The 21,927-nt window shown below is 34.9% G+C and overlaps 1 protein-coding gene across 2 annotated transcripts in view; it reads right to left on the bottom strand.

Annotated features, from left to right (window-relative positions):
- Nucleotides 1–21,927, bottom strand: part of PDS5A (PDS5 cohesin associated factor A) — an 80,957-nt gene that overhangs the window by 22,859 nt on the left and 36,171 nt on the right. For both annotated transcript variants that reach the window (XM_074154812.1, XM_074154814.1), the window contains 12 exons: nucleotides 18,839–18,919; nucleotides 17,241–17,381; nucleotides 16,072–16,187; nucleotides 15,195–15,289; nucleotides 14,145–14,290; nucleotides 8,441–8,592; nucleotides 4,930–5,043; nucleotides 4,193–4,274; nucleotides 3,414–3,462; nucleotides 3,154–3,293; nucleotides 1,459–1,574; nucleotides 539–644 (listed from right to left, as the gene is read on the bottom strand). In XM_074154812.1, coding sequence (XP_074010913.1) covers nucleotides 539–644; nucleotides 1,459–1,574; nucleotides 3,154–3,293; nucleotides 3,414–3,462; nucleotides 4,193–4,274; nucleotides 4,930–5,043; nucleotides 8,441–8,592; nucleotides 14,145–14,290; nucleotides 15,195–15,289; nucleotides 16,072–16,187; nucleotides 17,241–17,381; nucleotides 18,839–18,919 — 1,338 coding nt within the window. The remainder of the gene's footprint in view (nucleotides 1–538; nucleotides 645–1,458; nucleotides 1,575–3,153; nucleotides 3,294–3,413; nucleotides 3,463–4,192; nucleotides 4,275–4,929; nucleotides 5,044–8,440; nucleotides 8,593–14,144; nucleotides 14,291–15,194; nucleotides 15,290–16,071; nucleotides 16,188–17,240; nucleotides 17,382–18,838; nucleotides 18,920–21,927) is intronic.

A 21,927-nucleotide genomic window follows, 5' to 3' on the forward strand; every position in this document is an offset into this window, starting at 1 on the left:
TACTGCCCTTTGTAAGATGTTCGAAATAAAGTCTCATTAGTGAACTGCCAAATCCATCACAGATGTTTTCCAGATATTTCAAATCCTTTTTTCTCCCCCAGCCTTTTCTCATCACCAGTGAGAATACAAGTTCCCCGTCCCCTTTTTTATCTCTACGTAACTTGGCTCTAATTCATATTGCTTGCTTTCCTTCCAGTATCAAACAGGATCCAAAGAACGTGCCTCTCCTAATTTCTCCATTTCTCTTCCTCTCACTTTACCTCTGCACCTTCTTCTGTATGACTTCCCTAAGCAGAAACCAATTTCTGCTTTAATATGCATATTTCAACTCTTGGCACCCTTTTCAAAACATTCTTCTTCCAAAACCCCATCTCTTTCATTATTCTTTTCCCAAGTGAGTATTAATAACCAAACAATTTCATACATTAAAAAAGTAATTATCTAAATAATAACTGTTAAAACCATGCTAAGGTTCATTTGCTAGTCATACCACTTTTGTCCCTTCATTATGAACTAGAGCTGCTTTAATGTAGATTACCTTGAGAAGTTCAAGTCCTGCACGAATAGCAGTATCAGGACTTACACCCTCCTCTTCATCATCAGCTGTCCCCTCTATGGATTTATTCATTAATTTTACTAGTGCACTGAAATAACAGATACAAAAAGGAAAAAAGCAAATGAATGTGACAATGTACAATGACAAAGGCTGGAAATATCAGCAAGATTACTTATTTTTGACAATAAATAATGGAAAACCAATAGTCCATTGCGGGGGGGGGAGGTGGTATGTTTGGTTTGGTGTTTGGATTTAGTTTTTTTGGGGTTTTTTGTTTTGTTTTGTTTTGTTTGTTTTTTTTTTTAAAATCAAGCTATTCCATTACTCCTTTTCCTTCTGACTTAGCTTTCTGCAAAATTAATTCTTTAGGGAAAAAAAAAAACAAACCCAACAACAAAAACCCCCACCATGTTGGAAGGATTCAGATCAACACATAGTTGCATGAGTTTCAGAATGTAATTAGGTTGCCAGACAAGTCTCAAAAGAAATCCAAACATTCTCTTACACAATCCCACAAACGCTAATTAATTCAACTGCTATATGGAAGGCTGTGTTGCAGTTAACTATGTGAAAATAATGATCATAATTTTCACCTTAAGCCCCACAAATAGCAGTTTCACCAGAAACAACTACTATATATTTAAAATCATTTGCAGACAGCTCTGCAAAGAAGTAGCCGAAAAAAAAGAAAAATCAAACTGCATTGTCTAGGATGCTAGAAATGAAAAGGAAGACATCTACATAAAATGTTTGGGTGTTTTTTTTTGTTTTTTTTTTTTTTAAAAAGAGTATATTTACTGCTAGGACAGACCAATCTAAATTCAAAAAATGTTTTTTTTTGGGGGGGTCATTTAAATCATCTTTATAATCATTCATGAATTAGTATGATCTTTCAAACTTACCTAATGGCTTCTGAGTCAATATGTACAGGGGCAATTCTTTCCAGAAGAAATTTAACCATTTCCAGAAAAGGATTTGTTGGCTGCTTAGGATTTGCAAGTTTCCGGGCTATCTCCCTCTACAAGAATGTTAGATACAAACAAGAATTATACTCATTTTTACTTACTCCTTAAGCATATTGAATAAGCTAAACATAGCCACTTCTTTTAACCACAGAGATTGTCTATATAATCAGTGAAATGTATTTTAAGGGGGGCTGCTTTTATCTCCAAATCTTTCTTTATCACATTGTATTGAAAGCAGACATACTTTACCAAATTTTATTTAAATGTAAGATGTATTTAGGTTTCTAGTGAAAGTTCTTCAGAGTTTCTTAAGGAACTGCAGACCAGATCCAAAACAGAATCAAGGGAGAGCTAAGTGCAACATAGATGGAATTTAAATATCTATTTTCACAAGAGTAATCCATAAATCTGTAGGTAACCTTGTTGTATGTATGAGATTTCATAAGCAACAACAAAAAAATTTGCACTAAAAGCTACATAAGTGCAGATGAGCAGAAGCACTACACTACCTTGGCTACAACAGATGTTTAGATCCTATGTACTTGCCTTTGAATGTTTTGTATCCAGAACTCTGGTTTTCCCCTCTGAATGCCCCAAATGTCAAGAACATTAAATTCAGCTGCAAACCCATTAGAAGGTGGATAAGAAGCTATTTTTTTTTTGAACAGCAAGTCTAAAAATCTCTTGAAGAAATGACTTCTTGGCCTTCCCTTTCCTAAAGGGTTGGAAGCTGCAGACCCTACACACTAGGAAATTGCTCTGTTATGCTAAATTATTTTCAGAAAGAGGGAAGAAACCTTGCTCTTGAAATTGCATCACTGCATTCCCAAAGTGCAAAATTTACTAGTTTAGGAGGAGACATACATCTAGTAGATATGGAGACGTATATCTGGAGTATATCTGGAGACATACATCTACATCAAGTGGTTAGCGCATAATTCTGAAGGCCATTCTGTTCTCTTCCCTGGACAATTTCAGAGTCAATAGACAAAACCCAAAAAGCTATGTTTGTCTGTTGATGCTCTCTATTGCGATTTCTGTGAAAAAAATTGCTTACTTTATTTTGGGACCATAATGAAAAAATCTGTGATTGTTGGCACAATCTGTAAATCTCTGGAAAAATCTGATTTAATATTAAGGTGTGTACCTTCACTGAAGAGGTTAAACAGATGAGAGAGACAGAGAAAGAGAGAGAGCGAGAGAGAGAGAATGACTGATCTCAAAATAACGTACTAGGAAGAAAAATAAATGAATAATATGCACATAGTATAATGTTTGGCTTGCCAGTACTCAGAACAAGTTTCATCAGTGTCAGGAGACAGTTTAAGAAGCTCACGATAAGAGATACTTGAAATAATTTAAAAAAAAAAAAAAAAATAAATTAGTCTTTTAGACTTTACACTTGATGCTCATCATCCCAGGAAGGAATAAAACTGATGTTTTCTTATGAAGTAAAATGATGATGAAAAATTATATTTTCCATAATCTCTACAGGTTAACCAAAAAGGTATTTTATGAAAATCAGAAATATATAAAAATCATGTCAAGGTACCAAAAGAGACCATCAACTCCAAATAACTGTTTTAAGCACAAATATTTAAGGTATAAAAGTTTGCTTTTCCATTTCCTTACCACACAGACATCTGCCTGTTTACAAGAACACGTAGGGCTAATTAACAGCTCAAGCTGGGACCGAAGTTTCTCATCATCACCCAGAACCTGATTGAATTTCTTCACAAAATCTTGTGCTTTTCCAGGATCTGGAAGATTTTCTATATGATTAAACACAATTTAAGATAAGTTAAGTTTGCCCCCTGAGTATGTCAAGTTTCACAGAAGTACAATTTCCAGAAATGCCATAGTAACAGTTTATAGAACTTATTAACACTTACTTGCTATGGTCATCAGCTTTCCAAACATGGCAGCGCTGTTTGCTTCTGACTGAGGACAACAGCAAAAACAAACAAACAAATTAGTGATATCTCCTTTATAAAATTTACCTTTAAGCTGACTTGTTAGTTCTTCTGCAGCACTTAATTCTACTCTGGAATCTTTTGGTTTATGTTTTTGTTCTAGGAATAAACACTAGAATAGTATAACAATACAATTAGACACTACTACACACTATTCACTAATTTCACTAATTCACATAACAGATCAAAATCAATTGTTGGAAAAAACCTCAAAAAAAGCCCCAAACAAACAATTCCCCCAAGCCCACCCCCGCACCAAAACTCCAACGCAATGCCCTTCTATTTGAAGTTTTTGCTAGTTTGAAAACTTGCTTATAGTAAAATTCCAGTATATATATCTAAAAACTTGTTTTCAAACAAACAAACTATTGCTTTATGTTAGAACATATTTCATTCTCAAAATATGTTATAAAATGAGAAACAAAAAAGCTCTGTCAAAAGCAAACAAAAAAAGATGGAATTTTTTTTTAACTTTTTCCAAAGATATTGACCAGTCATATAAAATAATGGTAAACATAAAGAGGTCATACACTTTTAAGCATTACTGAAAGCAACTTTACTTAATGAGAAAGGAACACTGTCCACATATGGAAATCAACAGAATAATAAATCACACTGAATATATAATATTTAAAAAGCCCCAGTAAATTAGTCTAACAGGTCCATTGGATAAAGTATTAATATTTTCAAAACCGTACAGTGGGCTGCTTATGCAAGTCTAGTAATTCTCGTACGTGACTCCTTAGCATGTTCTGGCACTTCCACATCTCATTCAGTGCTCTGCAAAAGTGCAAAACCAGAAAAGAAACGCTTACTAATTTGTTCATGACAAGAACACGCTGCATGTATTGGTAAACGAGATTATTTATTTCTCTTACAAGTGCAACATCTGCTAGGTATAATCAAAACCTACCAAGTATTAGAAAATAACCATTCCAAATAAGGTGGAACTGATTTTCTCTTTTTACAGAACATCACCTCTCTTAATATAGTATTTGGAAAAATTTCACACATGCAGGATAGCCACAGTATGTCTTATGACCACACTAATTATCTTGAAAATAACATTTTCAAAATCAAAAACAGGCCACTATCAACAAGTATTCAGTTATAGGTATCTTCATCATGGATCTAATGTAGAGCAGATCTAGAAGTCATTACTTGCACATTTTTAACTCCGTATTGTTCTCATCGGATGAAAATGAATGGATAAAACCACTCTCCTCAAATATCAAGGTATCTTTTTGTCTAATGGACATGTAGAGTTTGTATATAAAAGGGAAATGTTTTGAACTACTACTTGCAAATAGCACTAAGCATCAATTACTTATATTTTTATTTTAATCTTGACAATACAAGTAGGACAATATAGAAAAGTAGGATGATTGGAAAAGCCTGAGAAAGCAGGTATTTGCTGAATACAAGCTATACTCACTTGACAGCATTTGGATCCAAGCTGGCATACAAATAGTACAAGCACTTCATTCGCTCTTCCGTTTCCAAATTGTGTGGAACGAGATACTGAGCAAAGATTTTCTCTACCAGTAATCTGCAGAAAACGAAGAGAGAAAACCCATACATTTCCAAAAATGGTGATACCTTTCAGACAAACTGAAAGAACAAGAAATGTCGGACGTCATTGAAACTAGATTTTTCAACTGAGAATAAAAAATAATGCTCTCTTTCTCATATGTAAACATCCCTTCCACTGTTGATAAAAAGATTAGCAAAAACTGCTTTTCCATGTTCTTTCATTTTCACCTCTAAGATGGAGTAATTGCTTTATTAGTCACCATCGAAATTCTCCTTATTCTTTAGGCTCTAAGAATCTCCCTTTGTTCACTCTCATACATAAGAGAAAGGGATAACGACAGTAAAAAGCCCAAATAAAGGAGAAAGCATACAAGAATATAACTCAAGGGGGAGGAAAAGTAAAAATCTGAAGTATCCTTGAGGGAAATAATATGGAATATAGGAGCTAAATATAGAAGCTAAATATATAGCTAATATAGAATTGTATTATTAAATTAGCTATATATAGCTAATATAGAAGCTAAAAATCAACATTAAAAACGTGGAGATAAAGGAACACCAAAACATATACAACAAAAAGAGCAAAAGGGAAACTAAGTGAGAGCAAACCAAACCAGCAAAACCATTCTCCACTTATCTCTTTTTTTTAAAAAACAGTAATAGATATTTAAGGTTTGACATAGAATACAAAACTTGAACTACAAAATATGACTGTATAGTTAATCTAGTTATAGCCCCCCAAATGAAGGAACATTCAGACATCAATTTAATCCATAGCAATGAGAACTGTGCACAATGTCCAGCTATACAATTTGATATTTATGGACAAGTATTTTGTGTGTTTGAATTTACAAACTTTTTCACTTATTCACTGTATGAGGCACCCTGGGAGTGCCTCATACAAAGAGCATAGAAGGCAGTGCAGGTCAAACACACCATATTTCTGCTCAAAGAAAATTCCAAGAGACATGATGGCAAGGCACAGGAGTAAAAGAATGATCATGAATATTGGATACAACTATCTCAAGGCCCACGATAATATTAAAGAAAATTTGGCTTTCTTCCTTTAAATGTACATTTTACTACTGATGACTCCAAGAACTAAATTACTTGGGGAACAGAATCTTCATATCTCAGGGGAATCCATCTCTGTTTAACATACTGGGAGACTGGAGGCATCAGAGCTATCTTACTAATTTATGAACACTGCTCTAGCCCATGTCTCTACAGATACATGTTCTAACAAAGCTGCCAATACAAATGGTGAGAATCTATCATGCCTTCCCTGGTCCATGTCGCTTAGGGTAAAGATTTACAAATACAGAACACCTCTGGGACACACTTTTATCCTGTGGGGAAAGTCACTGGTAGCATATCAAAAGCCGGTAACAGGGCAACGTTTAAGATGTGGTTATTTTAATCCATTCCCTAGGCATCTGCTGTAAAACAAAGAAGCTCAGAGCACATGGGTGATAAGCAGTTCTTACGAAGTTCTCAGTCTTGAGCAGACATGCTTTAGTCAAGTAACATCAAAAACATTATCAAGTGACTGAGTTAAGGATGCAGGGAGAAAATTTGTACTACTCCACTTCATGCCTGAATACTGTGTGATACTGCACTATTATCCTTTGAAAGAAGTAGTGTTAATCCCATGCACACAATGGAAAATACTCCGCGTCTCAGACCGCTGCTCACTCTTACTTTCTATCCTTCTCCTTCATTGTGGAAAGAAAACAGGCCAGAGTTGGCTAATTTTGACCTATGCTTGTGTGTTTAAAGGACTGGATGGACTCTGTGTTAAAGACCATAGCATTTCTACAGCTCTTCAGGTGCTAGAAGTACTAACTTTCTAATTCTGACAATGGTAACACCAAAATGCATTTATTCCTCCACTCTCAGATGGGGCAACCAACCCAATAGTGTGACTGAGCCAGAACTTCATTGTCAGCCTTAAAAGCTACTGTAATTGGGATTAAAATTCAGGATACCAAACTGAACTAGAGGAACACTAAAAATCAAACCATCGATCTTTCAGCATGGACACCCAGAAAATGAACAGCATACAATCCATGCCTATTCATGAAAAGACCAGTTTCAATGGCTTAATCAGACTTTCAGAAGAAATCACTCCAGAGAAAGGAACTTGGCTTTGATGACACAGCCTTTCCTTAAAATTCTTTGCCTTGTTTCCCCGACAGAGTTCTGCATTTCCCGTGAGCAGGAATACTGAAAACATCTGTCCCATTCACTATGGAACTTTGATTCATTCCCTATGGAACTTTGATTCATTCCCTGCTCACTGTCAAATCTGTGTACTGACAGTGAGACATCAACATGCTAGAAAAAACAGAATTAACCTCTCAATGCAAATTTAAGCATAACTGTAGCACATACATACGCAAAATGAGCTTTGTATAACCTATGTGGAGATTTCCTGATTTTTCACTATTTGGTACTTCTACCTCAGCAGACTTTCTGTTTAATTTCTGTGTGTACAATCGTTCTTCTTTTTTTAAGTAAATAAGGCAACTAATCAAATAGGTAACTGTTCCACTTATTATCAGCCAGATAAACAAAGTGAGAGCCTTCACCACTGCAGTGGTAAGAATTCACTATCATAACTGGCAACTGAAGGAGGTTATTAGCCCATTCAGACTAGACTCTACAATCACGAATCATACCGAGGTAGCAGACTGTATAAGCAAGATGCTAAGAAACATTACAAATAAATGGCTCAGTTCAGAGTCTGCTGTACTAAAAATCTAGGCTGACATTCTACCTTTGTGTGTGATTTCATAGTTTGGCTTTCCTTGTGAAAGACAAAGAATTAATAGGGAGAGTTGAAAACTATCTTCCAAAACCTCAGCCAAAATACTTTTCTCTAATCCCAAATGGTATTTCAAAAATTAAAGGGCCTGAGTGACGAAACAGGGAAGGATAGACACCAGTGGAAGCACCTCTGATATTTCTTCAGCTTTTGTTATACCTAAAAGGTCCATTTCTACATAACATACCAAAAGGAGATGTATGTGCGTGTACTGTGGTGCGTACATGCATGATGCTCACAGATCATGGATTTTAATATGCTAGCCTCTGCAAAATTCTAAGGGAAACAAGAAGTGGGTATAGTAAATGCACAATTTGACAATTTTTTTTCTATGCAGTGGTTAGTTAATGACAATCTACTATCATCACAGAACTAGTTCCATCAATAAATAGAATGAATACATGAACAGATAATGCAACCACTTTTAATAATCATTAGCACATGCACTAAGATATTAATTAAATATATCATACTTAAAATCACAAATACAGAATGTGATATAACAGCTTTCTCAGGATAAGCACATACATTCAGAGTATATCTTATCACTATATAATTAAAATTAGGAAGGCTTAGGTTGACTCACTTGTCATCAATGCTGTTTTGATAATATATGTGCAAAAGTTTATCCTTTATCCAGCTCACTTTCTCTGCAGCATCTTTTCCAGCCTCGGCATGAAGACAATACTTCTTGTACAGCTGGGCAAGACCCATCATAGCTTCTTTTCTTACTCGCCACTTGAGGAGGAAAAAAAATGAAAAGGAGGTGGGGAAGTGGTTTTGGTAAATAAATATAAAACATATACAAAATACAGTACAGATGTAGAAGCGTGCAAGGCAAAATGGCCACATTCTGACCCCCTACATTTAGACACTTCAAAAGCTGAAAAACGCTGTTTAGAGCCTCTAAATGAGAATTTGCAAAGCCTACAGCCTTCCCTGTAATATCTAGATTAAGTATTGTCTGTGCAGAGGAATCCGGTACTCTGTGCTGAGGAAAATCTGGGAGCTAGTCAGTATAAAAAAGTTAAGTACAGCTTAACATGTATGCCTGAACAAGTGCCTTCTTAAACCAGGATTTGGAAGACTTATCTATTCAGAGACAGGCAACAATCAGAGGTGGCAGAATTTTATCTCCCCATAGCCTTACACTGTCTTACAGCACACTTGTCTAGAAATGAGTGATCGGGAGCTTAGGCCTTGCTAGACCTGCCAGGGCTTGAGCTCTTAGGCCACTTTCCAGGACAGTAGGAGAGAATCTTTTTGCTGAAATCTCCAGCTAATCGCTGTAAGACTCCAGGGATCCAGGAAAAAGCCAGACTACAACAACTGCAGATGGAGTTCCTAGGTTCTTATCCTTGTTTTTGGTGGTCACTACTTTATCCCCTCATGTAAACAGGAAATGTCCCATTATTAAACACTTTAACAGAGAAGATCTGTAAGCTCTCCTACACTGACTTGTGGAAGGAATCATATCAGAACAGACAGGATTAATTTAGAGAGAATAGTCAGTGCCTCCCACTGAATGATTTACACCAAAAGCCTCAGAAGAAACTTCCTTTAGTTGAAGGGCAAAGAAAGGGCAAAGAAGAAGGGCAAAGAAAAGAAAAAAGACTATATGGTTTATGTCAGCACAACAGCCTCAGACACCAGTAGCTGCTGGAGTAAGTTATATCAAGAAGAAGATGGAAAAATAAAATTGTATTTTCTTACATATTTCTTAAACATTAAAAACACGAGTAACACGTCAAGATAGTACTGACTTTGACAGTATATAGTATACTACTTTGCTTTCACAAAAGAGAAAAATTTTATATATAAACTGATGTTATTGTTTAACTTCCCTGTAGGAATTTGTTCACATCCATTGCAATCTAAAGCACATTTTGAAGAAAATAAAGGTCTAAAAGAGAAACATTTTCAGAAAAGTATTCATCAGATCTCCTATAGCAGACGGGAAAGATGGCAAAACTATCATCAGAAGACAATGGAGAAGGACTGAAAGAAATTATTCTAGAAAATTTAAGCCTAAAATGAAAGCAGAGTACTTAACAAGAGGTTATAAGGAAAGGAGGTTCAGACTGTCAATAGATTTCTGATCATTAAAATTGCTGTGGGGAGTAGAAATCAGAGCTCACAGAAAGGCAGTTTCAGGCAGAAGATGGGAGGCACCCTTAAATGGGAGTCCCTTAACACTTTGAGACACCATGGAAGTGAGTCACTGAACAGGTAGGAGAAAAAAGAAAAGAAAAAAAAAAAAAGAGTAAAGTGCTACTGAGAATTAAAGCTCAAAGAACATACAGTACAGTAAAAGATGAAGGCAAATGATAATAAAGGGGAAGGTAAGAATCAATTTCAAAGGCAGCAGATCAATAAACACAGCTAACAATTACTACCCTGATTTAATTAACAAAAGAAATTTGACAGTCTAAGCTTCCTTGGTTAACCAGCAAAATTAAACTCTTTCACTGACGACTGCTAGGCTGAGTTAAAAAACCTGCTATTGAAAGTTCAAGACAATCCTTTACCTGTTGGAATAGCTAAACTATTCCTTCCATAGAGTTAAGAATATTAAAATCTTAAAATCTTTCTCCTTCATCTGGAAAAAGCCACAATGGTTTTTAGTACATACAGAGAAGGAGGAGTTAAAACTAACACATGAATTAAAATGTGTAATGAGAAATAGAAAATGGGAGTCTGTTCCTATGGCTCCTTGTTCTATAGCTTTTGACTTCCTGCTGATGATGTGAAAGTCTGTTATCATGATAGGACTAAGTCTCTAGACCACAAAGGCTGTTGGGATAAATGGGAACAGAAGTCAGCTGTCAAAACTCTCCTCTTAACTTTTCAGATTCTTAAGGTTACTTCAGTATAAAGGAAAAGTACCTGAACTATTTTTAGAAGCTTTTAAAAAAAAATGTTATGGGTTTTCTGTTGGCTTTGCTTTTTTTTTTTTAATGTCTCCTGAAACTAATGATTCTGAACAGTGAAGAGACTGGAAAGACCCTAGAGACAGTGCTGCAATGGAAAATTCCTCAGAATGATTCTTACCAAAGACTAGATTCCAGTTTTTGGGAAGCATCTGTTCCCAGAGTTACTTTTCCAACTAGACCGATAAAAAACAATGTGAAAACTATAGATGGTGGTGGGGTTTGTTTGGGGGCTTTTGTTGTGTTTTGTTTTGTTTTTTTTTTTAATAGCTGTAATCATTGTACAAATGCCCATGTAGATCGAGTTAGCTAAGGATGCTTTTTTAAAAATGAAGTACTGTCTTTTAGCCAAAAAACTTTTACACTAAAAAAGTCATTAGGCTATCTTTACTAATACTGTGCCAGTTAGAATATGGTCAGGAGAAAAAACACATCATATAAATGGCATAGCACTTAGTATGATTTAAATTTAAAGTTTGCTAGATTCCACATTGTTTTATAACGAAAAAAGCAGAATTGAAATGTCAGATTAGTGTGTTTAAACAATCAGCATTTTACTTCAGCCTGTTGTACAAGTGTTCTTTTTTATAGTAATATCTATACTCATTTGATAGATGATTGCAGGCCTAAAAAGAATTACATGAAGTCAAACTGATGAATGATCACTTAGGAGTCTGCAGTAGATTTGTCCAACAGAAACCTGGCTACAAGGGATAAATGCAGTCAGCAGAAGATAGAGTTCTTTAAAGCAAAAGAATAATTCAAATAGGTACTCACAGTGCAATGCTACAAATGCAAAATGCTACAAATGCGAAATGCTACATAGAAAATATAAAGACAGTTACATGAACATATCAATGCATCTCTCCCAAACTGGAGAAAAACCCTTAAAAACAATTCTGAAAGTTTACAAGTCCTTGATATTCCCTTTGTAAAGTAATTATATTTACAAAGACATGCTAAATAGTTACGGTCTACTTCAAATGCTAAGTATTTTTTGTAGCCATTTCTAGTTGATCCTCAATTTTCATTTCTCCTCGGGATGTATTTTCATTAAAGCTCTCTCCAGAGATTCTTATAAGAGAAACACAATCTAGAGATAAAGTTATTCTTCACTGATGAATGCCTGAAAAGGCACCTACCCTTGAAATGTAATATATTAGCAAACCTATGACTGGTGTGAAATCACTGAGTCAAACATATTAGGAACATTAAGTACCACCACACTGGGTCTAAGGCTATATGAACTGAAAATCCCCAAGCTTAGTAGAAATGAGTATTATAGCTGTACAACTGCCTGCCTCTTGCTGATGACGACATGCTAAAGGAGAACAGAGATGCTATGTAGAAGACACACTAACAATCATCCCATTCTGACTAGGTGGAAGTCCCTGTGGGAAGTGGTGGTTTTTAGATCTCATAAATGACTTTTTGGGCTTGTTTCTTTTAACGGCTGCAAAAGAAGGAAGGTGGTCTTAACCACTCCTGAGAAATGTGCAAGGTCAGGCTGCAGGTACAACTAACTGAAGAGCTGCTTTATAATAGTGAACATACTCAAAATCAGTATTTCTCTTTGTGCAAAGATTACATCCTTTTCTCAAAATCCATTACAGTAACATTAAAAAGGGGGACATAAAAAAGAGAAAATAATTTTAAAAGAATTAAAGTAACTATTTAGTATGACATAAATTATAGAAAGGATGCCCCTAACAAAAAGGATCAATAACAAAAAGATCAACATGGCTACGCAGCACAGTGAAGTCTGCTATTAAAACATCATTCTCTGAAGAGCACAGAGCCAAATCCGAAAGAGTGTAGACAGAAAAAAGCATAAGCTCCGGCAAGTTGAAGGTAAATCCTTGATGAAGCATGGCAAAAAGTTTCAGAACCAAATTATTAAAAGCATACTAATTAAACGTCTTCACCAAAGCCTCCAGAAGCAGGAAGCCTTCCAGACCCTTGTAGGGCTGAAAGACAAGCAAGATTTATTCCAGGAGAGAGGTTTGAAGAGGTTTCTTAAAGTGTCATTTGAAGACATTTTAAAACAAATTAATAAAACGAGTCACAACAAAACCAGGTGCTATCTCATCCACGACTTCTACAGGAACTCAGAACTGATACACCAAATACTAACTATTCTATTATTGCAATCTGTCAATGAACAGATTTAACACAGGAAATGTGAAAGAAGCCAAAGGGTCCCAAAAGGACAGAGTGCCAGTCACCAGAAAATCGGATTTCAAATGGGCAAACAGGTTGATACAAAACAGTAATAACAACGAAGAGTAGGCATTGCTGAAAAAAGAAGTCATGGGACTGAGTCATTAAGTTTTACATAATGGGAAGTTTTGTCTAAGAAAAAATAAATTTCAGCAGACCCACAAGTATATCAGTAAAATGCACTAGGGTCCCAAAAAAATCTTCCAACAATCTCACACCAAAGGATCTTAAAATAAAAATCCTGTTGTGAATCAATTATTAACTAAAACATAGGAAACAATGGGTGGAAAGAAATGACTGGTTTTCACAATGAAGGGAACCTATCGATGGAGTCAGAAGGGAATCTGTAACACAACATGAAAAATTATTAGACAATGAACTGCACAGTGTGTATAAAGTTTACTGAGGTAGTCGGATCTAATATTATAATGAGGAACTGCAGAAAAATGTCATGCTACTGAATTGTTACAATACGATGTGAAAGAAACTCAGAGTAAGGCCAGATTTTCCCATCTGCATTAACTCTGCATATATAGTACTGGGCAATGTCTCATCTGAGATTATTCAGGAACGATACTCAAGTCAACATGCATGTTTTCCAGAATTGTCAGCTCAGTGCTCAGAAATAGCGTAAAAGACAAAGAGAGTAAGAAAAGAAAAAGTTATTATGAAGTATGTACACAACATGGTGCACACCTTGAATACCATGGCAGAGTCTGGTCACCTTGACAAATTCACAGAATAAAGTTCCATTGAAAGCTATGACAAAGATGATCAAGCAGATTTAAGAAATCCTTAAATCACAAATTGCTGGAAGCCAAAACTGACCACTAGGAGAATTAAACTGGGGCTATAGGGACCTTTGGCTTAAACATATGTGGCAATTCTTATGCTCTTACAATATGATTGTGTTCCTCACAAGTCAACGATCTCATTTACTTGACAACCCTTGATTGGTGCCTCCATGACATGGAATCTACACTAAGATATTCTGGTAAGAAAATTATGCTTTCCCCCACAGCATTCTAGTTGATAGTCAACTCTAAGATTCTCTGTTTCTGTGGTTTTGGTTTTTTGGTTTTACTTTAACCAAATTACATTAGAAGCAGGTATTCCTGAAAATAAAATATTAACACTTACCCGTTTGTCTAGCGTTCTTTCCCTTACAAAGCCAAGCAGCTGGTCATTGACTAAAGAAAGATCTCTCTTGCCCGCAGTAATAATTGTAACAATAACATCATGTCGAATAGCTTCTTCTGGGTCATGTGATCTAACCTTCAAATATTCTGTTACAATCAGAAACAATGAAAAGCTTGGTGTTTTTATGCACATATGACATATTCCGATTTGTTAATAATGTCGAAACAATTAAATGTCAGTCACACATAATCAACCATATAATCTATTAAACATAACTGCCTACAGGAAACATCTGTTCCATCATTTTCTATATTAAATATAAAGCAAATACATAACTATAAATATCACAAGAATATAAATGTGAGTAGCTTTTACAAAAATCTCATTTGCAACAAGCAATGAAGTGAAATAAAGCTGATTAGAATATACTGAAAATAAAGGAGGGCTGGAGGGATGTGATAAGAAATACAAAGAGCAGACACTCTCATACTCAAAGAACTAAGAAGGTAAATAATAAATGAAAAATACTGACAAATGCTGAGGTTAGCTTGCATCAAAAAAGAACAGTATTTTCAGTTAAGCCTAAAATTCTGCTCATAGTTAAAATGATGCTGAAGTGAAAGACGAAAATTCACAGATTTAGATTTAGATCAGCACCATGGCATTTTCTAAACTCAGTGGAAGAGTACTGGGGAACACATTTTGAAAATAAATCCCCCGGATTGAAAATAAATCAAGATGTTGCATCAATATTTGCTTTGACTTGCCAAGTTTCATTAGAATCTGAAATTACTTTAGAACTCATTCTGCAATGAGTAGCTTCTTAAAAGACTCACTCTGACAAAGTCCACACAACATCACACACTCCTCTCTTTCTAATAACTAGCACTTGTCTTCAGCAGAACGCAATTACGCCGTAGTGAGCTCCTCCATCCAGCATCAAGCATTGGACTTGATACGTTTTAGAGCTATACTGCTATGTACAGAAATAATGACATTCTTCCTTGCTCTTTTCTTAAATTACTCTAAACCTCTGTATGAGCATCTCACCAGTGAGGTCTTTTGCTAAGTCTGGATGGTTCATTAAACAATGACTGGCGAATTTCACACTCTCTAATCTCACAGGGACATGGATATCATTGAACCTAGAGGGATAGAAGATGATGAATGTTAATTTTTAATTAGCCTTGCAAATCAAGATTATTCTCTATGTAGTAACGTGTTGATAACATGTTCCATTAACTATTAGAATACTTTTGTATGGCAAAATAATACAATAGAAATGTCTTGAATTTATCTCCATAATGTACCTCATACAGATTTTTTATGTATTTCTTGTGATATTAAGTCAGGACTAAAATTAAAGGATGAATAGACTATATGCGGATGAAATGCTGACCCAATGAATTTTGCTCATTGATTTTTGAACTTAATTCTGCATACACTGTCAATCATGTGTTCCTGTCTATACACATATATGAAATTATAAAAATATAAATTGCCATATAACATGTAGCGTTTGAAAACATTCACCTTTTAAAAAATGACAAATTTCTATATTTACTTAAACGGAAATATTTCTTCACTCAAAAAGGTAAATGCCAATAAAACAGATATAGTTGCAGATATAGCTGAGAAGTATGAAATTTCAAACAATGCTGGCATATCTATAGTGTAATTTCTGCTATGTAATGTGCTATCTATCTAACCTATATTCCCATAGCCGACAGCAATATAGCAGCAGTCCTTCAGGATTCTTCGTTCTAAAATATAACTGTATGCAATTGTCTGCTTCAAAGATTTAACGAAAGAACTTGCTCAAATACAAACAGTTATATCCTTTGAAAACACAATGAAAACTGCAATACTATCAGAAAATTCAGAACAAAAAGAATAGAAATTCAGATTCTATCCCCATTTCTCTTACCGCCCAAGAAAGCACTGCCAGAGAGGACGATTTTGTGTGGCCAGATCAGAATCTTTGGAGCCAAAGAGTTTAGCCAGAAGTCGAACAACAGCCAAACGTTCTTCTCCATCATTGCTCTAAAAATCAAAACATGAAAAATGAACTGTAAATCATTATCTGTAGTATCTTAATAATAATTTCGGGGTTCCTTTTCCTTCTGCTTTTATAAATTAGATTAAAAACTGAGTTTGAAATAACTTCTGACAATCCTCAGTCTCCCTAATTAGATGAGTATGAGTAAAATATACAAATACCTATTAAGGTAACACATTACAGCCCCTGACTAGATCGCTGCGCTTTGAAAACTCCTTCTCCTTCAGGAATAAAAACCCCCACACAGTACTTTGAATAACATATATCCCTATCAATTTCAAAAATGAATTATCTTATTTTTGTTTTAGAACATACTTTAAGACTATTTTATTTGTATGGAAAAGACACCAATTAAGATGCTGTAAAATACATGTGCATTAAAAAAGATATACGTAATTTTACCAAGTATCTATTTAATGGTTATTTTTGTTTATTGCCACCATACCCTATTATGTACATGCACACAATTATTTCTCTTGTCCACTTACAATCTTATGAAAGATAAATAGCTTTTTTATTAAAAAAACCTGAACCCCCAAAACAGGATGAATTAACTATTTCCAAGGATTCAAAAGAAATCAGCTGACTTATCAGCTGATTATGACAAATCTGAGAAAATATTTGGAAATATTTCCTCCATTATTAAAACATTATTTCATGAGAGAAAATTCTGCAAATCAATACTGAATCTGACATACTTGCATTTCATGAGACAAGCCAACCCCAACCTAATTACTTAATAAATTTCAGGTGAAATCCAAAGATTAAGTACATATAACTTTTGCATTAGATCATATGAATTTATCATTATAATGATTATGTATTTGCGTGCATAACACACGTTTGCCAGCACAGAAGGCACACAACTGTGTATAACTTTCCAGTGTCCCTCCTTTAATATTACATTTCTCTTTAAAATAAAGTGATAAATATTAAATTTTTATCCCTCCAGTAGAACACTTATTAAATTTACAGCTCTGCACTCTTAATATCCACACAACTTTTATTACTTTGTCTAAAGCTACATTGTTACCTACCTTCAGCTTGAATTCAAGCTGTGGCATGACAGACAGCAGTAAGTGAGGATCTATGGCAAAAAGCTCTTGTATCAAGTCAAACACATGTTCTGATAAGTCACTTACTGAAGACTTTCCCAGTACCAGAACCTGGTTAAAAAACTGGAATACAAACAGTATTATTTAGCAGATTTTCCTTCATTAATGCAAACACTATTTAAAAAAAAAAAAATTTTAACATAGGATCATTAATACTTTAAATCTAATGTACCCAACACTTTTTTTTTTATTATTACATCAAAGCATTTCACCGTTACAGTTTTGGCTCAAGCAAATTACAAACAAACATCCTTTGTAATTTGGTTCTACTACTTCCATTAAGACAGATTAATTAATGGTAATTGGATAATTTAAAATATCAATAACCATCTTGCCAGAAAAATTAAAAGGTAATAAGAGAGTTGATAATTTAAAATGCATATTCATCCAGGAAAAAACAATATAGTATCTTATTTTTAATTTTCTTACCATTTAAAACCAACCCAAATTAAAAGATCACCAAATGCTGAAAAAGAAGTATCTCTACTTTTAATCCATTTTAAAGAATGTCAGATGACTTTACGATGGGTCTTGTGATATCTGACAGTAATGTATCAAGGTTGTTAGCGATCTAACAGAAAAAAACAAAGTAGCCTAAAATATAAATTATTTCTTTTGGATTTGTTAAATTTTAATATACTTGATATACTTCCTATTAGATATTGTGGGTTAATATTAATATTATTTGAGCAGTGCAAATGCTACAAAGCTACTACATACTTGAATAAGAAAGTAAGAGTAATAATATTAAATCAACTCAAAGGTCACTCTATGCACTATCCTGTTTCCAGCTATGACTAATTACAAAAGCTTAAAGAAACAGGGGAATTGGAAAGTGGTACTTGTTAGTAAGACTCCTTGAGCTTTCAAATACTTACTGATTAATCTTTTATGATTTTCCTTTAATTCCCTTTTTAAACTACTCTGGCTTTTAACAATTCCATGGGCTTCAGCACCACAAAAAGGCAACAGAATGTATCAGGCTACATCCCCGCAAGACCATAGCAGCTATTTTAATAGGTAGAATATACAACATTGACATTCAACAGCAGGAATTACAGTAGAAGGAAGCCTTGTAAAAAAATAAATTATTTTAGTCTTTATGACTAAAACATGTTTAGGATGGGGAAAAAAAATATCTAGTAAAGAGCTGGTAGTTTGAGATGCTCCGTCCTAGAGCTCAGTATGAAATGAGGCTGCCTGGTTGCTGGACATATTAAGTACTAACAATTCCTTTTGTTGCAACAGGATTTTTTGGTGGTCACCTATTTTCACAGTCTAGATTTAGGCTTAACTTTAGACTGAGATGGGTAAAAATTAATTTCCTCTTCCCTTATTTGAAACATTTGACATACTTCTTTAACAACCAAGCTAATAATATCCTGTTTGGAAAACAGCATTCTCTTAGCTGCATTACAAAATGTGACTTTTATAAACAAACAAACAAATCTCCAATAAATCAAGAGAGGAACAAGAACACTTGTTACTTGTAGCTAACATGGATTAATTAATTTACATACATTGGCAATACACGGTTCAATGGTCTGGACGGTCCTTTTCAACAGGACTTTTGCAAGATCAAATGCTTGTTTATTAAGGTTCTGAAATAGAGAAATAATAAAATTTTAAAGAGACAAACTATTTCAGATGATTTTACTTTTCTCTCCCAGCCTTAAAAGAACATGACTTTAGAAAGGTATATTTTACCACCATTCTATTTGCTTTCAAAGCTATCTAAATTCAATTACATTAATTCCACAACTGCAGACTTAGACAAACCTTAAAACTAGAAATCTAACCCAAACCCATCACTTCCTGCACATTGTTCTAAGACTTTGTCATTCCAGTTGTTACCTTTAGCATTGTGTTCGTATCTATAGAAAGTTCACATATGCAATCACATTACAAATTTTGAAGTAACATTACCACACCTTCATACTTTGATTAACATGCACCAAGTTTTGCCATTGAAAAACGAACATTCTAACTTAGTATTTAAATGGGGGTTTGTTTCCCCCCTCACATACTCCTTAAAGGTCCACCCTCTAGCAAAGTTCAGCCTTGTCTAGAGGGTAGAACCATGCACTGACTTCTCCCTGGACTGTACTGAATGCTCTGAGACAGCCCGCAGAAAGCACCGGCGCTTGGGCAGAGTTTGCTGCAAACTTTCCAAGCAAACGTTTGATTGCAACACGACAAATCTGAACGTTGTTTTTATTACTCTCACACAAGATAAGGAATGTAGCTGCACATCTGAAAAATGTGACTGTCTAAATCTTCACAAAATCCAATATGCAGTATCTCATCTCATCTAGGGATTAATGCAGCTTGGAGGGGAGGAAAAAAAAGGAGGGGGGGGGGGGGCGGGAAAGGTGGATTAGCCGATTGGCCTGAAAATTACAAATGACTGCAGACAAAATACATCCTTGGGTAAAGCCTAGGGATGACTGATTCTTGGAAAGACAGTATTTGGCAAGTCTACGTTGAGAATGACTCCCTGGTGTTCTTTTAGCTGATGAAATGACAAACTGAAAGACAGTTCATCAACTGAGAAACAAATGGCCAAAGGCTCAAACAAGCATCTCCTCAGTCACCACAGCACTAAACTGATGTCTCATTACAGAAGACAGATACGTGTGAACTCTTCTCAAATTCAAAACAAAACAGTTTCTCTCCAAAACAGACCATGATTAAAATCTTGTTGGCACATATATGTCTGTATTAAACTGAAGGACTACCAATCTCATACAGAAAACATACTTTATTTGGATCTTCAATACAGCTTCAAAGATTCCTTGCAATGAAGTTGTGTTGGGTTTTTTTTCCCCTAGACAAGGTCTTCAGAGCTAAAAAAAACCCCAAAACCAAACCCAACAGCAACCCACACAAAAAAACATCCAAACAAAAAACCTTGAAGAACCACACCAAAATAGCCTAGAAAAGAAATATACACTGATAAAATAAACTATCAATATGTATTGATAAAATAATAATAATTTATTGTTAATAAATAAATAATAAATAAATAAACAAACAATTGGTCTGTTAGGAGGAGAAAAAAAAACCCTTGAAGGTCTGGATTGGCCATGCTGTAGAGGATGTAGAAGCAAATATTGATGATAAATACATGAAATATATGTTTTTAAGGAATAACCTTGATAGTAAGAATGAGAAGAAAAATATTGACTAAATAGCACTGGTTTTAAAGCTAATAAGAACCACAGTTTGATGCCGTAGGTGATCTAAGTAAAATGTGACATACCTTACTGCTATTGAAAACCTGGATTTACTAGAGAGCCACATTAGCACACATACAGAGAACAATATACAGTGAGGCCACTTTACTGATAATGGAGATACAAATTAATGTAATTTAGATGCTGAGGTAGACTCTACTTCATGACTAGGTTACTGGTATATTTCTCTTTTTTTATTGCAGTATTGTCTTACACAATGTAAGAGAGTTTAAAAAACCAAACCAAACCAAACAAAAACCCCAAAAAGGAATTGAACGTATTATCCAAAACACATATTTCAGCTCTGTTACAAAGACTATCTTTCATTAAGTGTAACAGTCTACCCACACTGATACTTTTATTATGTCATAGCAGAGAATGATTTAGTAGTCAATTACTTTGCACAGACATAAAAGTATTGTTATTAGATGTTCTCTAAAAAAAACCCAAATAAACTGTGCTTTTCAAGCTACGGTGCTTCTGATTTACATACCTAAAGACAAACAATTAATACAATTACAGAATTTCCTAGGAGATCTGTTCATGAAAGGAGAACATAATTACTGCAGCCAAACTCTGCTACATAGAGCAGACAGAAGAACTTTGTCTTGTTTGGTTGGTTTGTTTTGCTTTTAACTACTACGGTAAAGCACTAGTTTAAGTTCTGTTGTTACAGGAAGCAAACAATTTAAAACAGACCAAAATACTGACCAAACTGTGATACTGAGCACTGACTGCAGCATATGATTTGCTCAGTCATGATGGCCAAGAGCCAGCAAGTACTGGCCACCAGCCTAGAGGCCAACATACTAAATATCCAGCACAACCCAGTATTTACAGCAGGTTTACCTCCCTCTTTATCACAGCCTTGCTTAAGAATTTCTCTCATTAAGCACGATTATATGATTAAGCTAACAATGTTAATGCTAAAGGATCGTATTCACTTCTACTTTGTTGACACCAAGTAGCTGCAACACACTGCTGAGTTGTACAAGGTTTACCGGGTCTTTACCCTCAGAGCAATGCCCACCACCATTAACAGCATCACCCAGCAACCGACATACACATCTCCACTCCTCTATTTCCACTCCCGATCTCTACTGCCCGTAACTGATTAGAAACAACACACAAAGAACAGCATATTTCAAAAGGACTCTTTTTCTATTGTTATGAGTAAGAGGCCTCCCTTCTTGTTAGCACTTTTAATAAGACATCATCTCATTGCGGTCAATAAAAATGCATCGATAGAATGATATTCCCATCCCATGGTCACGACAGAAGGAATGCAAACTGACAATTTCACAGGTAAATGACAATGGCCACAGCTTAGTCACTCCTGTGCTATACATTTCCATGAATTCTCCCTCCTTAGG

This window comes from Numenius arquata, chromosome 10 (genome assembly GCF_964106895.1).
Source record: "Numenius arquata chromosome 10, bNumArq3.hap1.1, whole genome shotgun sequence".
NCBI classification, from domain to species: domain Eukaryota; kingdom Metazoa; phylum Chordata; class Aves; order Charadriiformes; family Scolopacidae; genus Numenius; species Numenius arquata.